This window comes from Choloepus didactylus, chromosome 25 (assembly GCF_015220235.1).
Source record: "Choloepus didactylus isolate mChoDid1 chromosome 25, mChoDid1.pri, whole genome shotgun sequence".
Classification (NCBI taxonomy): Eukaryota; Metazoa; Chordata; class Mammalia; order Pilosa; family Megalonychidae; genus Choloepus; species Choloepus didactylus.
In genome coordinates this window covers 2,472,536-2,494,362 of record NC_051331.1, presented here as the reverse complement: position 1 = coordinate 2,494,362, position 21,827 = coordinate 2,472,536, and the positions used below count along the sequence as shown (strand labels likewise).

General features: G+C 49.7%; 1 protein-coding gene across 8 annotated transcripts in view; it reads left to right on the top strand.

Moving 5' to 3' along the window:
- The first annotated feature begins 778 nt into the window (after positions 1–778).
- The window catches only part of NWD1 (NACHT and WD repeat domain containing 1), a 63,755-nt gene continuing 42,706 nt past the window's right edge, over positions 779–21,827 (top strand). For 3 of the 8 annotated variants that reach the window (XM_037818557.1, XM_037818551.1, XM_037818559.1), the window contains exons 1-6: positions 779–1,053; positions 3,478–3,569; positions 5,095–5,184; positions 7,556–7,641; positions 10,264–10,380; positions 14,419–14,716. In XM_037818557.1, the coding sequence (XP_037674485.1) occupies positions 5,175–5,184; positions 7,556–7,641; positions 10,264–10,380; positions 14,419–14,716 (511 nt within the window). In that variant the 5' untranslated portion in view covers positions 779–1,053; positions 3,478–3,569; positions 5,095–5,174. Of the gene's footprint in view, positions 1,054–3,465; positions 3,570–5,094; positions 5,185–6,507; positions 6,703–7,555; positions 7,642–10,263; positions 10,381–14,418; positions 14,717–21,827 lie in introns of those variants that run through there. The other 5 variants (XM_037818552.1, XM_037818553.1, XM_037818554.1 and 2 more) reach the window with 5 other exon arrangements.

Below are 21,827 nucleotides of genomic sequence, written 5' to 3'. Positions count from 1 at the left end.
TCACGATTTGGAGGAGTCGGGGGAGGGGGCTGCTTCTGGCATCAAAGTGGGCAGAGATCAGGGGTGCAGCTCAACGTCCTACTGCAGAGAAAGATCTGGCACAGAATATCAGGAGTGCCGAGGCTGGGAAGGTTGAAATTTAATTGGCACTTGCTGGCACGTGGACGTGGGAGGTGGCTGAGCTGGGTTTGGCTCCTGACTGTGTCGTAACAGTAATTATTAATGGCCCGGCTTTACCCCTTTCCACGGCCAGGCATGATGTTGGGCCGATCGTATGTACAAACACGTTCTGTTCTCTCACCGACCCAGGAGGTCGCTGGGAAAGAGAGGTCAAGTGTCCGGTGCGAGCAGCTCTGTCCCTCTGGATTTCACGTTCTCCATCCGTGGGCAGGGATCCTGACATCCCGTCTCTCGGGGGTGGTGGGTGGATTGGTGAAGGCGTGTGCCAGCCAGTTGGCGTCTTCTGAACCCTCACCCCATGACATCCGCGCCGACGAGCAAGTGACCAAGGCTCACAATAGTTAACTGCCGAGTCTGGCTGGGAGCCCGGCTAAGCCGGCGCCCAGGAGCCAACAACTTCTCTCATTATCCCAGTTGCTGGGAGAATTGGACTGAGAGAGAGAAACCTGCAGAGAACATAAGACAAAAGTTACTGTGAGTACCAGGGGCTTGACTTCCGGGCAGTGCCGGACTCACAAAACTTTTTTTTCTCCAACCCACTTTCCCCAGAGAATTATAAATTGGCCCTTCCACCACCAGGGAGAGAGAGAGAAGGAGGGGGAGGCTGGGACCCCAAGGGGAAAGAGGAGGTTGCCACTGCAAGGGGCCTCCGCACTTTTCAGAGAACCCATCTCACTCATTTGTCCGTGGTGACAGGAGTCAAGAAAGATGGAGAGCTGTGAATGAACCCTTCATTTAACAGTGATTTATGGAAAATCTACTACGTGCCAGACGCAGAGATCTTGGCAGACGAGGTCCTCGCACTCATGGAACCCACGTTCTCACAAGACAGACACCCGGCAAACAGATAAAGGAGAAACACCTCAGCCGGTGGTGAGTATCGTGCAGACAATTAAAAGAGGGCGACAGCATCAAGAGTGAGCTGGGGGGTCACGGAGCCATGGGATGCTGAGGGGAGGCCTTTGGGAGGTGGATTTAAGCTGAGATGTGACTGATGAGAAAGGGCAGCGGGTGGTGGGTTCAGCGGAGCACGTGCACGGGCCCTGGGGTTGGCATGAGCTGGGGGTGTGAGATCAGGGGCTCATTTGTGTTGGTTCAGAACCAACAGGATATCTATATCATCTGTATCTATATCTATTTATCTATCTATATCCATATAAAGAGATTTATTTTAGGGAGCTAGGTCACGAGATTGTAGGAGCTGACAAGTCTGAAATCTGTAGGGTCGACCAGCAGGCTGGAAACCCAGACAGAAGGTGATATGCCTTGTGGTAGAACTTCTTTCTCAAGCCCTCAGTTCTTTGCCCTCTATCCACATTATCAAGGGTCACTTCCTTTCCTTAAAGTCAACTGATTATAGATGCTGCTTCCATTGACAGAAATCCCTCCACTGCAGCAAGAAATATCCAGGCCAGGGTTTGGCCAAACAAGCAGACACTGTAATCTAGCCAAGTCGATGCATCACAGACTGCAAATGTCAGTGAAGCTGAGGGTGGGAAACCCTGGGAGAAAAGCACAGGAAAGAAACCTGGGGGTGACGGTTAAGTTTGAAGGTTTCCCATTCTCCCTACAATGTCAGGAGGCCGTAGGGAAGGCAGCAATGCCTGCTGGGGATACAGAGACAGAGAAGAGCAGAATTTGTGGGGTGGGCGTGGGGGACAAACTCAAGGTCAGGAGCCTGAAGGGAGGTGCTAAAGAGGGGACAATCGCTGGACTCGGGACTTGGGGACTAGGAGGGACCCCACAGGGCAGTAAGACAGAAGGATCCGGTGTGTTGTGGGAAGGTGGCCGGATGGCCAGGAGGGCTTTGGGGGTCCCTGGAAACAGTGGCCGGACTGGCTCTCCAGGAAAGTGACAAAATTCCCACTCTGAGCTTTAGTTTCCTCATCGGTAAAATGGTGACAGTCAACCCGACATCACAGTATTTATTGGGTCTGCGTGGTAAAGGGTTAACTCAGCAGGTCTGGGTTGTTTGGTCCTTGACCTCCTCCTGGCAGGTAACTTTGAAGTCTTGGAATGTCCTGCCTGAGAAGAGGGACTTTGAGCTATACCAGATGGTCTGTGCTGATGCCATGACACACAGAGAAGGCCATTTTTGCATGCCGGAGGCCCTGAGCTCCGGTGTATCTGCTTGACCTCTGGAGGAGCTGGTGATTGAGTAGCTAAGGTCAGTCCCGTGGGGGCTCCATGCCCAGGTGACTGACCCCCAGGAAAAACCCTGGACACCAAGGCTCAGTGGAGCATCCCTGGTTGGCAATACTCTGTGTGTATCGTCACACGTTGTTGCTGGAAGAATTAAATACCGTCCATGAGTCCCCTGGGAGAGGACAGCCGGGAGCTCACGCCCGGTATCTAGAACCCTGCCCCCAGGTGCCTCCTCCCTGGGCTGATTTTAACCCGTGTCTTTCACTGTAATAAACCCTAACCATGAGTATAACAGCTCAGCTGAGCTCTGTGAACCGTCAACGAGTCTTCGAACCTGTCAGTGGTCTTGGGGACCCCTGAATAGAATGGCATAACATTTCCTGGGCAGAGAAGACAGGAAGGTAAGTTGAGGCAGAGACACAAAGGTATCTGTTCTAGTTTGCTAATGCTGTGGAATGCAAAGCACCAGAGATGGATTGGCTTTTATAAAAAGGGGGTTTATTTGGCTACACAGTTACAGTCTTAAGACCATAAAGTGTCCAAGATAACACATCAGTAATCGGGTACCTTCACCGGAGGATGGCCAATGGCGTCTGGAAAACCTCTGTTAGCTGGGAAGGCACGTGGCTGGCGTCTGCTCCAAAGTTCTGGTTTCAAAATGGCTTTCTCCCAGGACACTCCTCTCTAGCAAGCTTGCTCCTCTTCCAAAACATCACTCACAGCTGCACTCCGTTTCCTCTTCTTGAGCCAGCTCATTTATATGGCTCCACTGATCAAGGCCCACCCCGAATGGGTGGGGCCACACCTCCATGGGAGTATCCTACCAGAGTCACCTCCCACAGCTGGGTGGGGCACATTCCAAGCAAATCTAACCAGCACCAAAACGTCTGTTCCACAAGACCACAAAGATGATGGCATCTGGGGGACACAATACATTCAAACCAGCACAGTATCCAAAAGCCGTGCGCCATTTACCAAGTGGGACTAGCTGAGCACTGTACCTCCCTCCCAACCTCCCAACATCCTTGTTCCTATTTTGTTCATTGTAGACTTTTTGGTATTAATTTCTATTTTTAAAAAAAACCCTTGGATGTTAAGTTGCTCCCGGTGCATACCTCACTTGCCACACCCTAACCCCAGCCCATTTCACAGGTGACGTGGCTGCTGCCCCGAGAGGGAGGTCGTGTGTGTCAGTCACCCAGAAACCCAACGGCAGGTTCAGGATGCAACCCACGGCTACCGAGGTACGTGTGCCTGCTCTCTTGTTTGTCTCTCAGGATGGCTGACACTGTTGGGAGCAGGATGGGCGGCTCTTGGGTCACAAAGAGAGTTTTTCATTATTGTGGTAACACATGCAAATGAAGTTCCCCATTTTAACCATTTCAGCAGCATCACATTTGCATTGTTGTGTCACCATCACCACCAACCATTCCCAAAACATTTCCATCATCTCAAACAGAAACCCCATACCCATTAAGCAGTAACCCTCCAACCCCCCAACCCCTCCAGCCCCAGCTAGCCTCTTGTTGACTTCCTGTCTCTATGAATTTGCTCATTCTAGATAAATACGTAAATGACATTATTTATTTATCCTTTTGTGTCTGGCTCTTTGCACTCGACATGACATCTTCACGTTTCTGCCATGTTGTTTCATGAATCAGAACTTCATCCCATTTTACGGCCGACTCATATTCCGCTGGGTGGATTGGCCAGTTTGGCGTCTCCATCTTCTGCGGATGGACGTTGGGTGGCTTCCACCTTTAGGCTGTTGTGAACCACACTGCATTGAACATTAGTGTGTTGATTTCTTTCTGAATCCCTGTTTCCAATTCTTTGGGACTTAGATCCAGTAGCTTTGTGTTCTGGTTTGCTAATGCTGCCATTTTGCAAAGCACCAGAAATGGATTGGCTTTTATAAAGGGGGGTTATTTGGTTACAAAGTCTTAAGGTCATGAAAATGTCCAAATTACGGCTTCAACATGAGTATACCTTCCCTGAAGAAAAGCCACTGGTGTCCAGAAAACCTCTGTTAGCTGGGAAGGCACGTGGCTGGCATCTGCTTGCTCCCAGATTGCATTTCAAAATGGCATTCTCCAAAATGTCAGCATCACCTTTCAAAAGCTGTCTTCAAATTGTCTCTCTAAGCTGCAGCTCTGAGTTCCTTCTGTTTGTCAGCTCTTTTATATGGCTCCAGTGATTTAATTCAGACCCACCCTGAATGGGTGGGGTAACACCTCCGTGGAAATTATCCAATCAAAGCTCTTGCCCACAGTTGATTGAGTCACATCTCCATAGAAACAATTGATAGGTTCCAATCTAATCAACACTAATATGTCTGCCCCCACAAGATTGCATCAAAAAAACATGGCTTTTTTGTGGGGGACGTAACATATACACACCAGCACATGGAGTTTCTGGGTTGCATGGGAATTCCATGTTTAACCTTTTCAGGACCCCCACAAGGACTTTTTAAATAGCTTTGAATCATGAGGAAGTTTCTCCCTTGTTGATACAGCCCATACTTTTGACTATTTCTAAGAGCCAGACCCAGTTGGGGACAGGCAGATCTTCTCTGCCCCTTGGAGTCTTGCTAAACTCTCTTCTTCACAAGGAGAGCCGCTCTGGGTAAGGACATTCAGCTGGGGCTCCTTTAAATCAAGGGGTCCCTCCCTCGGCACAGCTGACACTTCGGTTGGCATCACTCCCTGGGGTGGGCGCTGTCCTAGGTGTTGTAGGAGCTGAGCAGCGTCGCTGGCTTCCCCCCACCAGATGCCAGCAGCACCTTCCCCCCCAGCCATGACAACCAGAAACGTCTCCAGACATCGCCGAGTGTCCCTCGGGGGACAGAGATGCCCTCAAGTGAGAACTGCGGGTTTAAATAGTACATATGGCGCCTGACAGTGGGAAGACTTGACAGGTTTTTTTGGGGGGGGGGGTGCTGGGGTGGCGGTGAGTGCAGGATGAGGGGGGCTGTTGCCAGGTGCCCGTTCCTCTCTCCTGGCCCCCACCTGGGGCTGGCCCGGCTCCCAGGCTCCTGCAGCCTGTCCTCTGCACACCTGTCCCAGGCTCAGCTTACCTGCAGCCCCCCGGGGACCCAGGTGGGGAGAGACTGCCAGTCCCCGGGCCCCGGCGCCCAGTGCCAGGAAACCACAGTTGCTGTGGTGACTGCTGAGCTCTCCTGGCGAGGAGTGGCTTGGCGGAGGGAAGAGGGCTCTCTGGCCTGAAGGAGCCTCATCCAGGGGAACTTGGGTTGGAGACCCTTGCCCCATGCCCCCTGCTTGGAGCACGCAGTGGGGGGCAGCCGGTCCAGCTCCCTGGGGCCCCCAGAGATGATGGGGGCTGCAGGTGGCACAGGGGTCCTCGGAGAGTGAGACGGGAGCCTGTCCAGATGGCCCTGGTCCACGGGCCCCCCGGGAAGGCCCAGCCCCTGGCGTGAGTCCCTGAGGCCCCGGCCCTTTCCGTGGTGGCAGCATGAACGGGCCCTTCAGCCCGGGCACTCGCCGGAGACTTCTCGAGGGTCAGGCAGGTCCCCTCCCAGCCCCTCCGCCCAGTGGCGTGGCCATCTTCATCAGCTCCACGGTCTCGGGTAAGGCACGGGGCAGGGCTGGGGGGCTGGGGGGCCAGCGGTCACTCTGGGGGTGCCAGGGCAAGGAGCACTGTTCTTGGGGGCCCCTAAGAGACCCGCTGTGAATACAGCTCTGCCAGTGACCCATGTGGGACCTGACAAGAGGGAACATTCCAGAACCTTCCGGAACCTTCCGGAACCTCCCAGAACCTCCATCTCCTTTTCAATGAACTTGATGGAGTTTTGATCTGAGTGGCTTAAAACATGCCAGGGTCCTCTCCCAGCTGCAAGGGCCTGCCTGACAAGATCCCCGCTCGCCTCCCCAACTTTATCCCATACCCAGGGCTGGGGTCTGCCACGTCAGGACACTCTTCTCCTTCTCAGCATCCTTTGGGTCTTGGCTTAAATCTCTCTCCTCAGGGAGCCTCTTTCTAGGCCCCCATTTACAGCACGGCCGTGCCCATTATCCATCCCTCGTGTTGCTTTGACGGCACTTTCCAGAAGCCATAATTATTTCATATATGTGTCCGTTCGTCTGCTTAATGCCAGCCTTGCCCGACGGGTCTGAAAGCTCCGTGGAGGCAAGCGTTCGACAACCGGCTCTCCCCCAACGCACAGCCAAACCCACCCAGATTCACAATATCTGCTAATTTCCGCGGCGTCCATCGTCCCACCACGGTCCCTTCCGAGTTGGTGACGTGGCACCACTGAGTGCGAGCAGAGCAGGGATACGCCGCGGCCTAATATTTCCACCAGGCACGAGCAATCATCGTGAATCACGCCAAGGGCAGACGAAGTAAAATAACGGGGGCGTGAGTCGAGTATTTGCCACCACTATATTTTAATATGTTGGGTCTCATTGTACGTTCAGATCATCCGATTTTTAAAATCACGGCCGTCTTAAGAACCAACTCACGAAAATTCCTGAGAATTTAGCAACTGGCTCTCGCAAGCCAGGATGCCGTGTTTTCTAGCTGCTTCTTGTCGGCTGTCGTGTCCTGCTCCGATGCCCAGCCAGTGTCTTGGCAGAGTGGCTGCCCAATAGATATTTGCTGGCACATTTAAACAGCCTGCAAAGTTTCTAAGGCAGACTGTCATACCATGTGGGGAAATCGAGGCTTGGAGAAGGGAAGGGGGTAGAAGACAGAGCCCAAACGGACCTCCAGGTCATACATCCTGCCACCTGAACACAAGACAAAAAACCAGGGCACCTAGTTAAATTTGCATTCGCAATAAAAATCTAATATAGAGCTATAGTTAGCATAAGTATATCCCAAATACTGCACAGAATGGGATATACTCATGCCCTCAAATTTCTTGGCTCTTCTCGGAAACACGAACATAACCGGGTTTATCCAAACACTGCATGGAATGGGACACACTTCTGCTGAAAGTGATTCGTTGTGTCTCTGCAAATGGCCTTTTAGCTGGTAACCCACACGCTGGGTGGTCCGAGGCCAGGAGTTTCCTGGCACCCAAAATGGAAAAGTGATAGCTGTTCTGGGACAGTGGGTCTCCCTGGGCTCAATTTGGGTTCTTCGTGTTTTTGGATTCTGTGAAGGGCTCAGCCTTGGAGGAGGCGAGCGAGGCTCCAAGCAGAGTCGCAGGGTGTGTGAGGGGCTTCTGGGTCCTTCTAAGGCCCCGTGCCGTGACTGTCCCTTGCAGATATGGACACGGAGAGAGAAGCTCTGCAGAGCACTGCGTACCCCGAGGTCCAGGTCTTCTGCCAGAAGCATGGCCTGATGTTTGAGGTAATTGTCTGCCCTGCCTCCCACTGCCTCAGTTTCCCCTGCTCTAATTAGGAACGGGATTGTGGGGAGCACGGTGGGCTCCAGGGAGTGGCACCAGGGCCTGTGCTCAGATGGGCTCCACTAAACTATCTAAAAAAAGATAATTTATTAAGGCAAAATCCACATAATACAAAGTTAACCAGTTTAAAGTGTCCACATCAACAGTTTTTAGCACATTCGCCATGTTGGGTGACTACCACCTCTTGCTGGTTCCGGAATGTTCTGATCGCCCCAAAAGGAGACCCTGTGCCCATTAGCTGCCCTCCCCACCGCCCCCTCCCCCAGCGCCTGACAACCACCAGTCTCCTTTCTGTCTACGGATTTGCTTATTCCGGATATTTCACACAAGTGGAATCAGGCAGTGCTGGTTTGTGTGTCTGGCTTCTTTCGCGGAGTGTGACGTCTTCAAGAGGCCGCAGTGTGGATCAGAATTTATTCCTCTTTGGCGCTGGATAAGATCCCATCCCGTTCCCTTTTCACATTGGGCCTTGTGGATTCCATAGCGGGTTCCGGAGATGCAGCCACGGAGATGAATGGCCTTTGGGGCTGCAAAAAGGCCAACACAGGGGTTATGGGTTCAGGTCCAGCCGGGCGGGCGGTGTGGGGAGCTTGCGAGGAGTGGAGGGTTTGGACCCGGGTCACCTCTGCCTCCCTGGCAGTGTGGCCGTAGGAGGGCCACTCACCTGCCTTTCTGTTTCCTTCTGTCCTGCTCTCGGATGCTCCTGGCCCTCCACATTTGGGGAGCTGCCTCGGGGGAGTGCAAGAGGGCGGTGGGGTACCGGGGTGTGGGTAGAGATGGGATCTGCCCTTTTCTGGAGTGCTAACTGTGCACCTGCAAGCTGTCACTGTGAGCCCCAAATATACATCCACGTTTCGATGTGGAAATTGATAAACCATCTTCAGAGCCTCGGTTTAAATGGAGGTTGCCTCCTTGCCATCCCTGACTTCGATGGGGTCCCAGCCGATCGTGAGATGCACCATTATTTATACATTACTCAGAACAAGGCCGGGCTGGAAAATTCCACTCTGCCCTGCCATCGGTCATTAGACATAGCTCGATTTCCAGGTGCTAAAAAGGAAAAAACACAGGCTCACGCTTCGATGAGGCACCCAAGCTCACTGTTCAACTCCAACACCCTTTCTCCTTCTCTGCCACATCTAGCTTTGCTTCCTCTCACCATGTGACTTCCAGGAATATGGTCCTTTTGTCCCTTGTTTCCCTTTCTTAGGAATGTGTGTGTCTTTTCTCTCTGGGCTAAAGAATTTAGGAAGGAGGGAGGCTGTCCTTAGTCTGTTTGTCCCTTCCTCGTCCCAACCGCCCACGGGGTCAGCTTGGCTCCCTGGAATCGAGCCCGGCTTCCCGGCCGTGCCCTCGATCAGCGGGCAAACGTGGGTTGGCAAGGAAACCCCGCGAAGCCCATTTGGGGCTAAACCAAACCCCCTCCTCTGCAGAGACCGCTGCCAGCCAGCGTGGACATTTCCTCGTTTGAAAAGGCACCGTTTGAAAACGTTCAAGTTCTTGTTTTAAAATTTTTAAAATCTTGGTTTTCGGTCAACTTTTTTTTTTTTTGAGGGAGTGGGTAGGATGATTTTAGATGTACAGAAAGGGGCCCCAGACAGTACTGAGAGCCCCCTCCCCAAACCCAGCAGCTGATTTCCTCCCCTTGTAACTACATTTTATGGGGGGACAGTACATTCGCCCAAACTGAGCCACCCCGTGCACTCCTTTCACTGACTCCAGACTTTACCTGGATTTTCCCAGTTTTCCCGTCCACGTTCCTTTGGGGCACCCCGTGACATTTCGCTGTCCTGTCACCCCAGCCTCCTCCGGGCTCTGATGGGTGCTCGGTCGGGTTCACAGCCTTGGCAGTTGGTCTCGAGGGGTCCCAGCCCGTTTTTCGGCAGATTGCCCCCCAGCCTGGGTCTGTCTGCCCTTTTCCTCTCGAAGAATCTGGATCTCTGGTTTCGTTCAAGATCTCTTTATTTTTTAACTATATTGTCATAACGTATCTATGACATAGTTTCCCAGTTTAACCATTTTTAAGTGCACAATTCAGTGGCATTATTTAAATTCACCATGATGTGCAACCATCACCACCACCCATCAGCAAAAGTTTTTTGTCACCCCCAAACCTAAACCCTGCACCCATTCAGGAATAACCCTCCAGTCCCTCTCCCGCCAGCTCCTGGCTACCCCTGATCTGCTTTTGATTCCATGGATTAGCTTATTTCAGGTATTTTTTATAAGTGCACTCATAAAATATATGGCTGGCTTCTTTCACTCAGCATAATGTTTTTGAGATTCCTCTACGATGTAGCATGGATCAGAGCTTCCTCCCTCTTCGGGGTTGCGTAACATTCCACTTTCTGTTGATCCATTTGTCTGTTGACGGGCCCTCGGGTTGCCTCCACTTTTTGGAGACTGGCCACAGCTGCTGTACTTTTGAAGCTCTTTTGCATCCAGCTACCTCCTCCCCGCTTTCAGAAGAGGCTGAACAAACTTTATGCCCCCGTCCAAGAGAATTGAAAAAACCCCGCGGGTCGTTTGCCTTCCCTGATGCACCCTCGGCTTGAAATCCCCAGGTTGTTGACCTCAGGTGGGGTGTACGGAGCTCCGAGGCCACAGACCACCTCACCACAGAAATCTGCTTGGAGGAGATCGACCGGTGCCGGAAAACATCCATCGGGCCGTCTTTCATGGTGAGTCCCTCAGGAGGGATGGGTTAGCTCCGACATCTCATCCCCATCACCAGAACGTGGCCCCTGCTCCCCAGCCCAGCCGATCGGTGGAGGGAGGTGGCCAGCAATTTTGCTAACCCGTCCCCTGCTTCTAGTGCCTATCCATGGCAGACATTGCCAGTCGATCCCCACACTCTTCCCCTGAGGAGCTGGCTGGGGTCCAGTCATTAACAGTCGATTAAAGCACCCATGAGGTGGACAGAATGGTGAAGGCAGAACGGATCTTAGGGTTTGATCTGAAACTTCCCTCCAGCTTCCCAGCTCCATTCTCCTTTGCTTTATGTCTGTAGAACTTTGGGGTCCTGGAAAGCCATGGAGAAAATGGGCACCCACGAGGCTGGGGGAAGGTTTTCCCTCTGCATCCCCACTTATGCCAAGAGCTTTCCCCAGGGACAAATGTCCTCCAATCCCAGCAAGACTGAGTTTTCCATGTTCCAGGGTCTCTCTAACCCCCTCCAAATTCACCCTCTCTGCATTCAGAACCACCCACATCCCGCAGTGAACTGCTTTGGGCTATTTTCAGGGAGTGACGTTCAAGATTCTTACTTCATGACACCCCCAAGTTCCAGAGACATCCGAAAGCTGTGACCTTTTGGTTCACAAATCCTAAAGTAAGGGTCAGCAAACTATGGCCTGGGGGCCAAATATGGCCCACCACCTAAGTTTGTAAATAAAGCTTTATCGGCACCCAGCCACCTGCACTCGTAGGGTCTATGATAGCTACTTCTGTGCAGAGCTCTGTAGTTGCAACAGTGACAGTCTGCCATGCAAAACCGAAAATTCTGACTTTCTAGAACTTTACAGAAAAAGTCGGCTGAGCTAATCTGACCCAGGAACTGAATTTTTAAAATTATATTTGATTTTAATTAATTTAAGCTTAAATAGCTACGTGGGGTTGGCAGCAGCTGTACTGGAAAGCACACATCAGAAACTTTCCAGCATTACAGAAAGTTCTATCTCACAAACCTTAGAGATTGGGGCTCCCTGGGAGAAACTGAGCCCCAGCCAGGGGTGGGGGAGGGCAAGAGCTTGCTTTCTTATGCATTAAGCTGTGTGTACAGTCAGAGCTGCGTTTTAATTCTTCTCTATATTTCCCTCTGTATTGACATCACGCAGTTTATTTTCCCTTCTTTTATACTGTAGTAAAAACTTAAAATTTACTGTTTTAACCATTTTTAAGTGTACAATTCAGTGGCATTGATTATATGCACATATACTGTTTAACTATCATGACTGTTTTCAGAACTTTCTCATCACCCCAACCAGAAACTGCACCCATTAAGCAGTAATTCCCCCTTCCCGTCTCCCAGCCCCTGGTCACCTTGAATCCACTTTCAGTCTCTATGGATTTGCTTATTCCAGATTTTTCATGTCAGTGGAATCAGACAGTACGTGTCCTTTTGTGTCTGTCTTCTTTCACTCAGCGTGACGTCTTCAAGGTTCATCCATTTTTGGAGCATGTACTAAACTCCATTCTTTTATTTTAACAACCGGGTAATATTCCAGCACCGCTCTCTTTTAATTCTTGCTGCTTTAAAATATATTCTAACATCTGACAGCCCCACATTCCATACCAGCTCTCTTGCCCACAATTTTTTTTCAGTCTTCTCATTTAATTTCCCAAATGAGCCTGATGATCATGTTGTTGAGTTTCTAAGAAAAAGGGAATTTTTTTATTAAGAAAAAAAGAGAGTAGAACAGATACAATGGAGAAGAAAAACTCCAGGAGGTTTTGATTTTGCAACCCAAGGGCAGGCAGCGAAAAGGGCGTCGTGGTTTCCAGGTTGCTTGGGGAGCTGGGGAGTAATCTCCAGCTACCCCGGGCTCCACCGGGCTGGAGACGGGGCTCCGGGGACCCTCCCCGGGTGACCGTCATCAACAGGCTGACCGCCAGCCTCCCGCTTTGCCCCCACACCCAGACCCCTTCCCCCGAGGCCCGAGATGCATGGCATCCTTCTCCTCCAGGGTCTCTGTTTGGGGGACCCTCCACGAGAACCCAAATCAGGCTGGGTGCCCTCGGAGAGCGTCTCCCAGGTAAATAAGTCATTAGGCCTCTGCTGGCGGGGATGGGTCCCCTTGGGGAACCTTTTGCAGACGGGGTCCCCTGGGCCCCCGGTGGCTCCAGCATCTCCAGAGCCCTAAGAGCTGCTCCTGGTGGTTCCCTGACCCCCCTCTTGCGAGCTCTTTCCGTTTCCCTTACTCCGACCCCACGGATGAGCGTGTTTTCACCAAACGGCTCTTTCCCCGAAGGATTGCCATGCGTTTGGTGCTGTGCACCTTTCCCGACAGCTCCTGGGCTCCCGGAGAAGGAGCCATTAGCCAGCAGGCTGTTACTGCAGGACAACAGCTTCACATCCCCATCCTCCAGGCGTCCCGGGTGCTGCCCTCGGAATATTCCGGAACAAACCCATCCGGAACCTAGAAAGGACCTTATTCAGAAATAGGGTCATTGTGGATGGAATTATTAAGCTGGGGTGGTGTCCTTAGAAGGAGACTGGAAGGGACGGAACCACCGGGGGAGAGGCCGTGCTAAGACAGAGGCAGACCCTCAAAGGATGCGGCCACAAGCCAAGGAATGCCGGGGCCACCACGAGCCGGGAGAGGCTGGGAAGGTCCTTTTTTTGGAGCTTTTGAAAGGAGCATGGCACGGCCAGCAAGTTGATTTCACAGTCACCACCTCCCTACCCAGTGAGAGAGTAAACTCTTGTCATCATAAGCCTCCCAATCTGTAGAAATCTGTCACAGTGGCCACAGGGAGCTAACACAACTGCTTACAAAACCCTGCCCCATGCAGGTGGATTTTCTCCTTCCCTGGTCCCCCGCCAGCTTTCCCACTCTGGCCTTGCTCCCTCCTGCCCCAGGACCCTTGCATGTGCTTTTCTCCCTCCATCCGGAACCTCCTTCCTGTCTTACTCTGCCGCTCAAATCTCCCTTCCTCAGGGCAGGGTCCCCAACACCAGCCCTGTCCCCCGATCGTCCTCTCCCGCTCATCCTGTGACAGCTGTTGTTTCCCATCCTCAGCCCTTGGTCTGCACGTCTCATGAGGGGAGAGGGGGCTCGGGGCCCTGCAAGCCGTTCCCTGGGGGGGCCGGGATTAGAGTCAGATGAGCGAGGCGTCTGCCCGTGGTGCAAATTTTAGAGAAGTGCCCAAGAAATCAGGTGTCAAGATAAATATTTGTGTGTGTGTTATAAAAGCCCTTTTATAGAGCCATTTTTAAACAAAACAAAACAAAAAGTTTACAAAAGGAAAAGACACAGAAAAAGAATAACTTGCAACGTGTGTCCCAAGGATAAATATTTTAATGCAATGTTTTAAAACAATTGAAATGGACCTGAAAAATCCATGCTGCACTAAATATCCAAGTTTGAAATAGAGACAGAAGCCGCCCTGCATTTGCACAACCTCACCTTGCTCGCCTCATTCTAATCCGAAATTGAGGTATCAGCAAGACGGCGTTCCCTCCAGGAGCTCTACGGAAGGTTGTTCCTGGGTCTTCCGGCTCCTGGTGTCTCCGGCTTTCCTTGGCTTGCGGCTGCATCCCTCGAGCTCTGCCTCCATCTCAGCACGGCCGTGTCTCCTTTCCTAGCTGTCAAGTCTCCGTCTGCCTCCCGCTTATAAGGAGACCTGGGGTTGCATTTAGGGAACTCCATGTAAGCCAAGGGGATCCCCCATCTCCCAATCCTTTGCTCCATCCCATTGGTGACGACCTTTTCCCCTGTATCAGGGGACGTTCCCGGGTTCCAGGAATTAGAATCAGGATATCTTTGGGGCCAACACTGGGCCTTTCAGGGGCAGTTTCCCAGCCCCAGATATTCCACGATGCTCTGCGTTCTATCGGAATCAGGACTTACCTGTACCCAGGTGAAGGTCCCCCTGCTGCGAGCCCAGCGGTGGCCCTCTCGCCAGGCCCAAGTTGAGGAGCCCCCGCCCGCCTCCCCGAGGGTCCCACGGCCGGGATTTGAGCCTGTCCCCTCTCTCCGCCCCTCTCTCCCTGCCAGGCCCTCCTGGGCAACCAGTATGGACCCTGCCCGGTCCCCCAGCTGATCGGGGAGAAGGAGTGGGAGGCGCTGAGGGCCCAGCTGACAGCCAGGCCACGCGACCTGGAGCTGGTGGCCAGAAGCTTCCGGAAGGACGAGAATGCTGTGCCCCCTGCCTATGTGCTGCAGGGCCTGGGCATTGGGGAGCCCCGGGGGCCCGAGGAGGCCAGCCTGACCTCTGCCCTGCGCGCCGGGGCCTGGAAAGCCCACAGGCTGGGGCTCATCACCCCGGAGCAGTGGGGCCGCTACCACCGGTCAGGTGAGACCACGTTGCAGAAACGCAACCCTCGGCAAATCCAAGGCTCCCGCTCTCCTCCCACTGTACCCCAACCCTGGGTCTGAGGTGGGTGATTTTATTTGTCTAGGATGGTTGAATCGCGGCCTCGTGGGTGCCTCCTCCTCTCCCCACTCCTGTCTCCCCTTTCCCTCGGAGGCTCCTGACTTTGGGGGCCGTGTCGTGGGGTGATTGCCCGGGTCTCGGGGTTCCCATCAGTTCCTCCACCCCACACTGGCCCGCGCACCCCTCTCTGCCAAGGGCTCTGCCCACCACTTCTGGGTGTGCTGTCCGGCCTTGCTGCACCTGCCGTGGAGGGGGAAACTGAGGCTTGGAAAGCGGGGGGCCCCCTTTGTCCCAGGGGTGGGGCAGGGACTCGAGCCTGTGCTCGTCCGAGGCCACCGCCCAGCTCTCCCTGGGGCGAGTCCGGCCCCCAAAATGAGTCCCGTCCAGCGAGGGGCTCCACGCAGACCCCTTCCGCTCCCCTCCCCGGGGGTCATACCCCTTCCCCCCCCACCCCCCAGCTTCACCTCCCACCCCCCTCGGCCTCCCCACCAGCTGCAACACGGCAAGTCCTCCCCGCGACACCGCCCGGAGAGAAGGCGGTTTTAGTATTGGGCATCGATTACTAAGAGATCAATTTACGGGTTATTAGTGTTGGTTTATATTCCCAAAATGTGCAACCTAGGAATCTATATTTCCAACATATTTAATATTTCAATTTATATTTTTGAGATATTAAATATGTGAATTTATATTTTCAACATATTAGATATATGATTGGTAATTCCAACTTGAATATGTGAATTTATGTATTCAACATAGTAAATATATGAATCTATATTTCAACATGTTAAATGTGTGAATCTATATTATCAATATATTAAATATGTGAATTTATATATTCAACACATTAAATACAAAAATATATATCATCAACATATTAAATATGTGAATTCATATTTCCAAAACATTATACATTTGAATTTATATTTTCAACAATATGTGAATTTATATCATCAGCATATTAAATATATGAATGGATATTCCCAACATATGAAACATGTGAAGTTATATTTCTGAGATAGTGAAAATGTGAATTTATATGTTCAACATACTGAATACCTGAATCTATATTTCCAACGTATTAAATATGTGAATTTATATATTTAACATATGAAATATAAGAATCTATATTAGCAACATATTAAATATATGAATTTATATTCCCAAAACATTAGATATCTGGATTTATATTTTCAACAACTAAATATGTGAATTTAGATTATCAAAATATTAAACATATGAATTTATATTTACAACACATCAAATATGTGAATTTATACTCCCAACATATTGAATATGTGAGTTTATATATTTGACATACTAAATATATGATTCTATATTTCTAACATATTAAATATGTGAATTTATATACTCAATATATGAAATATAAGAATCCATATTATCAACATATTAAATATGCAAATTTATATTTCCAAAATATTATATATTTGGATTTATATTTTCAAGAATTAAATATATGAATTTAGATTACCAAAATATTAAATATATGAATTTATATTTCCAACATATCAAATATATGAATTTATATATTCAACATAGTAAATATATGACTCTATATTATCAACATATTAAATATGGGAATCCATTTGATCAACATATTAAATATACATTGATTTATTTCAATATATTGAATGTATTGATACATATTAATAGTATCTTGATTTTATTAATAACATATTGATCATTGCATACATTTATTAATTCTAGTAATGACATAGCAAATTTTTAAAAATAACCTGTGTATATCGAGTCATTTGAGATGTAAGAAAAGTGGCAGAGTAAGTTCAGACTCCGGCTCTCCCCTGCCCCTGCTTTCCTGATGTCGGCGTCCTCCAGGGCATTTGTTCAAACTGAGAAATCCACGTTGGTACCTGCCTGTGAGCTATACCCATCCTTTCCTAGGGTTTCACCAGTTTTCCCATGAACGTCCTTTTCCCATCCAGGATCCTATCCAGGCCCCTCTGGCCTGTGACAGGTTCCCAGCCTCTCCTGGTTTCTCACTCTCGAAGGGGACTGGGCTGGCGTTTGTCAACCGCCCCCCAGTCTGGGTTTGTCTGATGTTTGCTTGTGATTAGACCAGGTGTGGTGTGGGCTTTGGGTAGAAGACCCCCGAGGGGAGATGCCTTTCCTGTCCCCACCCACCGGACACCACGGGCAACGTTCACCTTGATCCCTTGCTGAAAGCCAGTGAGAGATCCCCTCTTAAGTAACAGTGACACGACAGCTACGGTGTGTCAAGCCCTTCCTATGTGCATTAGGACAAATGTGCCAGCTTGTTTTCCCAGAAATGCCAGCCTTTGGGGCGAAATCAGTGGCTGGGGTCTGGGCTTTGATGTGAAACTCAGTGCTGCTACTGTCCAGTCGTATCGACTTGGGGCCCTCTCTGACCCTCAGTTTCCTCATCTGTAAAAGGAACTGAGTCAGAGGATGCAACGGCTCCTGTCCCAGCCACGATTTCATCTGAGCTCTAGGCAGCAACGTTAAGTAAATCCCATTTGAACGAACAAACAGAAACTCTTGGAAATTGGCAGAAAGCACAGATGGATGCCAAGTTCTGGGGCATGTCAGCGACCGCACCCTCAGATCTTACTATTTCCCTGGCACCGTGCTCAGCTTTTTTTTTTTTAATTTTAACTTTTAATTTTGAAATAATTATAGCTTCACAGGAAGTTGCAAACAATAGAACAGATAGGGCCCATGTACCCTTCAGCCGGTTTCCTCTGAAAATAATACATTGAAAATAAAAACAGCACGGTGAAGAAATTGACATGGTTAAATCCATAGCTATGTCCCCTGCACAGGCACCGCTGTGTGTGTGTGTGTTTCCTTCTGTGACATCATATCATGTGTGCAGCTTCCCGAAACCACCGCTGCAAGTAAAATTCAGGATTCCCCCATCGCCACAAAGACCCCTGGGGCTACCGCTCCGTAGCCTCACTCACCCTCTCACCCCCAGTGTCCGGCCCCTGGGGACCCCCACCCCATTCTCCAGCTCTGTCACTTTATTATCTCAGCAGTGTTCTATGAGGTGGGATCATGTAGAATGTACCTTCAATTTTTGACAGTTTTATTGAGATATAATTCACATACCATGTGTGATGGTCAGGTTCATGTGTCAACTTGGCCAGGTGATAGTACCCAGCTATCTGGTCAAGCAACACTGGCCTAACAATTGCTGTGGGGACGTTTGAAGCTGGTTAATAAACCAACAGGCTGGTTGATTAAATCATCAGTCAATTGACTGCAGCTGTGACTGATGAATCACCAAAGGGCGTGACTTCCACAATGAGAGAATACAATTGGCTGGATTTAATCCAATTAATCAGTTGAAGGCTTATAAGCGAGACAGACAGATGACCTTCACTTCTTCGGCTGCCCAGCGAAGCGTTTCCTGAGGAGTTCATCGAGGTTGCCGGTTCGTTTCCTGAGGAGTTCATGGAACACGTTCATCAAAGATCCCAGTTCATTTCCTGAGGAGTTCGTCGAAGTGGCTGGTTCGTTTCCTGAGGAGTTCATCGGACATCTTCCTTGGAGTTGACAGTTTGTTGACGGCTCTACAGAATTTGGACTCATGCATCCCCACAGTTGCATGAGTCACTTTTACAATCTGATAATCAGAGACACCTCTCATTGATTCTGTTTCCCTAGAGAACCCTAACTAACACAACTTGGTACTGGGAGTGGTTCTTGAGAAACAGAATCTTACAATGGGCTTTTACAATTTCTTTTCTACTCTGATTAGATTCAGAGGCACTAATGACTCTATTTCCAATAATCAAAAGGGCACTGACAGTCCATGGCATGAGCTGGCAAAGGAGATACGCAAAATAGCACCGTTTGATTCTCCTAATCATACTCTAGTACGAAGCAAGGCTCTGGGGGACAGTGTTTTCGACACCTTCAGAGAGTTTTGCAGAATTAAGGGGTATAATGATGTTGGCTGGCTGGTCTTAGATACTTTGTATAAAGTTGTAAGAGAAAGGGATGAGCTAAAGGCTTGAAATTCAAAACTTAAAAGCCATATGACGGATGTAAAGGTTTCTATGTGTGCCCTGAAAGAAAATCTATTCCTGTGCCTGCAGACAGGAAGTTTCTGAAAACCAGATGCAGACTCTCATTGTGTGAGTAGCAGATTTACAACATAAAGTACAATCTCAACCTCGGAGGGTGTCCGCTGTTAAAGTAAAGGCATTGATTGGAAAAGGATGGGATCCGGAAACTTGGGATGGGGACAGATGGATTGATAATAATGGCAGTGAGGACATTGGAACCTTGGATTCTGCTGGGTCATTGTTAGATTTACCTGTAGAGGGCTGTCCTGAGGAAACAGCTTCCCCACCCCCAGTCTGCCCTAAGGAGCCTGCCACCCAACCCCCACCTAAGGAGATTAACCCTTCAGTGCCTGCTAATCCTGTAATCACCTCCCTTGAGGAAGCAGCCCTCACTCCTCTGTCTGGAGAGATTAATCCTGTTTTAAGAGATGAAAATGCAACAGAATGTCCTGAGGTGAATGGCTTGAGAGATAATTCTACCTCTTTTCATGACCCACCCCCACCACCAGTTTTTGCTTCAAGACCGATAATTAGGCTAAAGTCCCAACAAGCCCCAAAGGGTGAGGTACAAAGTGTGACCCATGAAGAAGTACGCTATACCCAAAGGAACTGTATGAGTTTTCCAACTTATACAGACAGAAACCAGGGGAATATGTGTGGGAATGGATATTAAGAGTGTGGGATAATGGTGGAAGGAATATAAGGTTGGATCAGGCTGAACTTACTGATATGGGTCCGCTAAGCAGAGATTCTGCATTCAATGTTGTAGCTCGAGGGGTTAGACAGGGTGTTAACAGTTTGTTTGGGTGGCTGGCTGAAACATGGATCAAAAGGTGGCCGGCATTACAGGAGGTTGAAATGCCAGAACTGCCCTGGTACAATGTGGAGGAGGGGATTCAAAGGCTTAGATTGGAATGTTAGAGTGGATTTATCATGGAAGACCTGCTCACACAGCCCTGGAATGTCTGGAGGACACATCTTTTACCAGGACTGTGAGGAATAAATTTGTGAGACTAGCTCCATCATCCCTGAAGAGCTCTGTAGCCGCCCTTCTCTGTAGGTCAGATATTACTGTAGGAACTGCTGTCACTGAGCTGGGATCCTTAAACACAATGGGGATAATTGGGTCCCGAGTCGGTAGAAGTCAAGTGGCTGCAGTTAATCGCCACAGACAAGGTGGGCATGGCTACCATAATGGAAAACAGGCTCAAAGCAGCAATCAAAATAATATGACTCGCAGAGACTTACGGCGTTGGCTAGTGGATCATGGAGTACCAAGTAGTAAAATAGATGGGCAGTCTACTAAATTCTTGTTTGAACTATATAGGCAGAAGAATTCTAGGTCACATGAACAAAAGTCTCCCTGGAATTACAAAAACAGAGAGTCACGGCCCCTTAATCAATTCCCAGACTTGAGACAGTTTACAGATCCAGAGCCCCTTGAATGAAGGGAAGGCCAGGTACCCTTGGGGAAGGACCCTGTTACACTGCCAAAAATTTATGCTGTTAGTCTTCCTCCCAGCCTTCCCCAGGGGGACCTACAGCCTTTTACCAGGGTAATTGTGCATTGGGGAAAAGGAAATGATCAGATATTTCATGGATTATTAGACACTGGTTCAGAAGTGACATTAATTCCCAGAGACCCAAAACGTCACTCTGGTCCACCAGTCAGAGTTGGGGCTTATGGAGGTCAGGTGACTGATGGAGTTTTAGCTCAGGTCCATCTCACAGTGGGTCCAGTGGGTCCCCAGACCCATTCTGTGATTATTTCCCCAGTGCCGGAATGCATAATTGGAATAGACATACTCAGCAACTGGCAGAATCCTCGCATTGGTTCCCTGACTCATGGAGTGGGGGATATTATGGTGGGAAAGGCCAAGTGGAAGCCACTAGAACTGCCCCTGCCTAGCAAAATAGTGAACCAGAAGCAGTACCGGATTCCTGGAGGAATTGCAGAGATTAATGCCACTCTTAAGGACTTGAAGGATGCAGGGGTGGTGATTCCCACCACATCCCCATTCAACTCTCCTATTTGGCCTTTGCAGAAAACAGTTGGGTCTTGGAGGATGACTGTGGATTATCGTAAGCTTAACCAGGTGGTGACTCCAATTGTAGCTGCTGTTCCAGATGTGGTATCATTGCTTGAGCAAATCAACACATCCCCTGGTACCTGGTATGCAGCTATTGATCTGGCAAATGCTTTTTTTCTCAATAGCTGTTAGTAAGGACCACCAGAAACAGTTTGCTTTCAGCTGGAAAGGCCAGCAGTTTACATTCACTGTGCTACCTCAGGGTTATATCAACTCTCCAGCCCTATGTCATAATATTGTCCACAGGGATCTTGATCGTTTCTCCCTCCCACAAGACATCACACTGGTCCATTACATTGATGATATCATGTTGATTGGACCTAGTGAGCAAGAAATAGCAACTACTCTAGATTTGTTGGTAAGGTATTTGCATGGCAGAGGATGGGAGATAAATCCAACAAAAATACAGGGGCCTTCCACCTCAGTAAAATTTCTAGTTGTCCAGTGGTGTGGGGCCTGTCGAGATATTCCTTCTAAGGTGAAGGATAAGCTGTTGCATCTGACCCCTCCTATGACCAAAAAAGAGGCACAATGCTTAGTTGGCCTCTTTGGGTTTTGGAAACAACATATTCCTCATTTAGGTGTGCCACTCTGGCCCATTTACTGAGTGACCAGAAAAGCTCTAGTTTTGAGTCGGGTCTGGAACAAGATGAGGCTCTGTGACAGGTCCAGGCTGCTGTGCAAGCTGCTCTGCAGCTTGGACCATAGGATCCAGTTGACCCAATGGTGCTGGAAGTGTCAGTGGCAAATAGAGATGCTGTTTGGAGCCTTTGGCAGGCTCCTATAGGAGAATCACAATGCAGTCCCTTAGGATTTTAGAGTGAAGCTTTACCATCCTCTGCAGATAACTACTCTCCATTTGAGAAA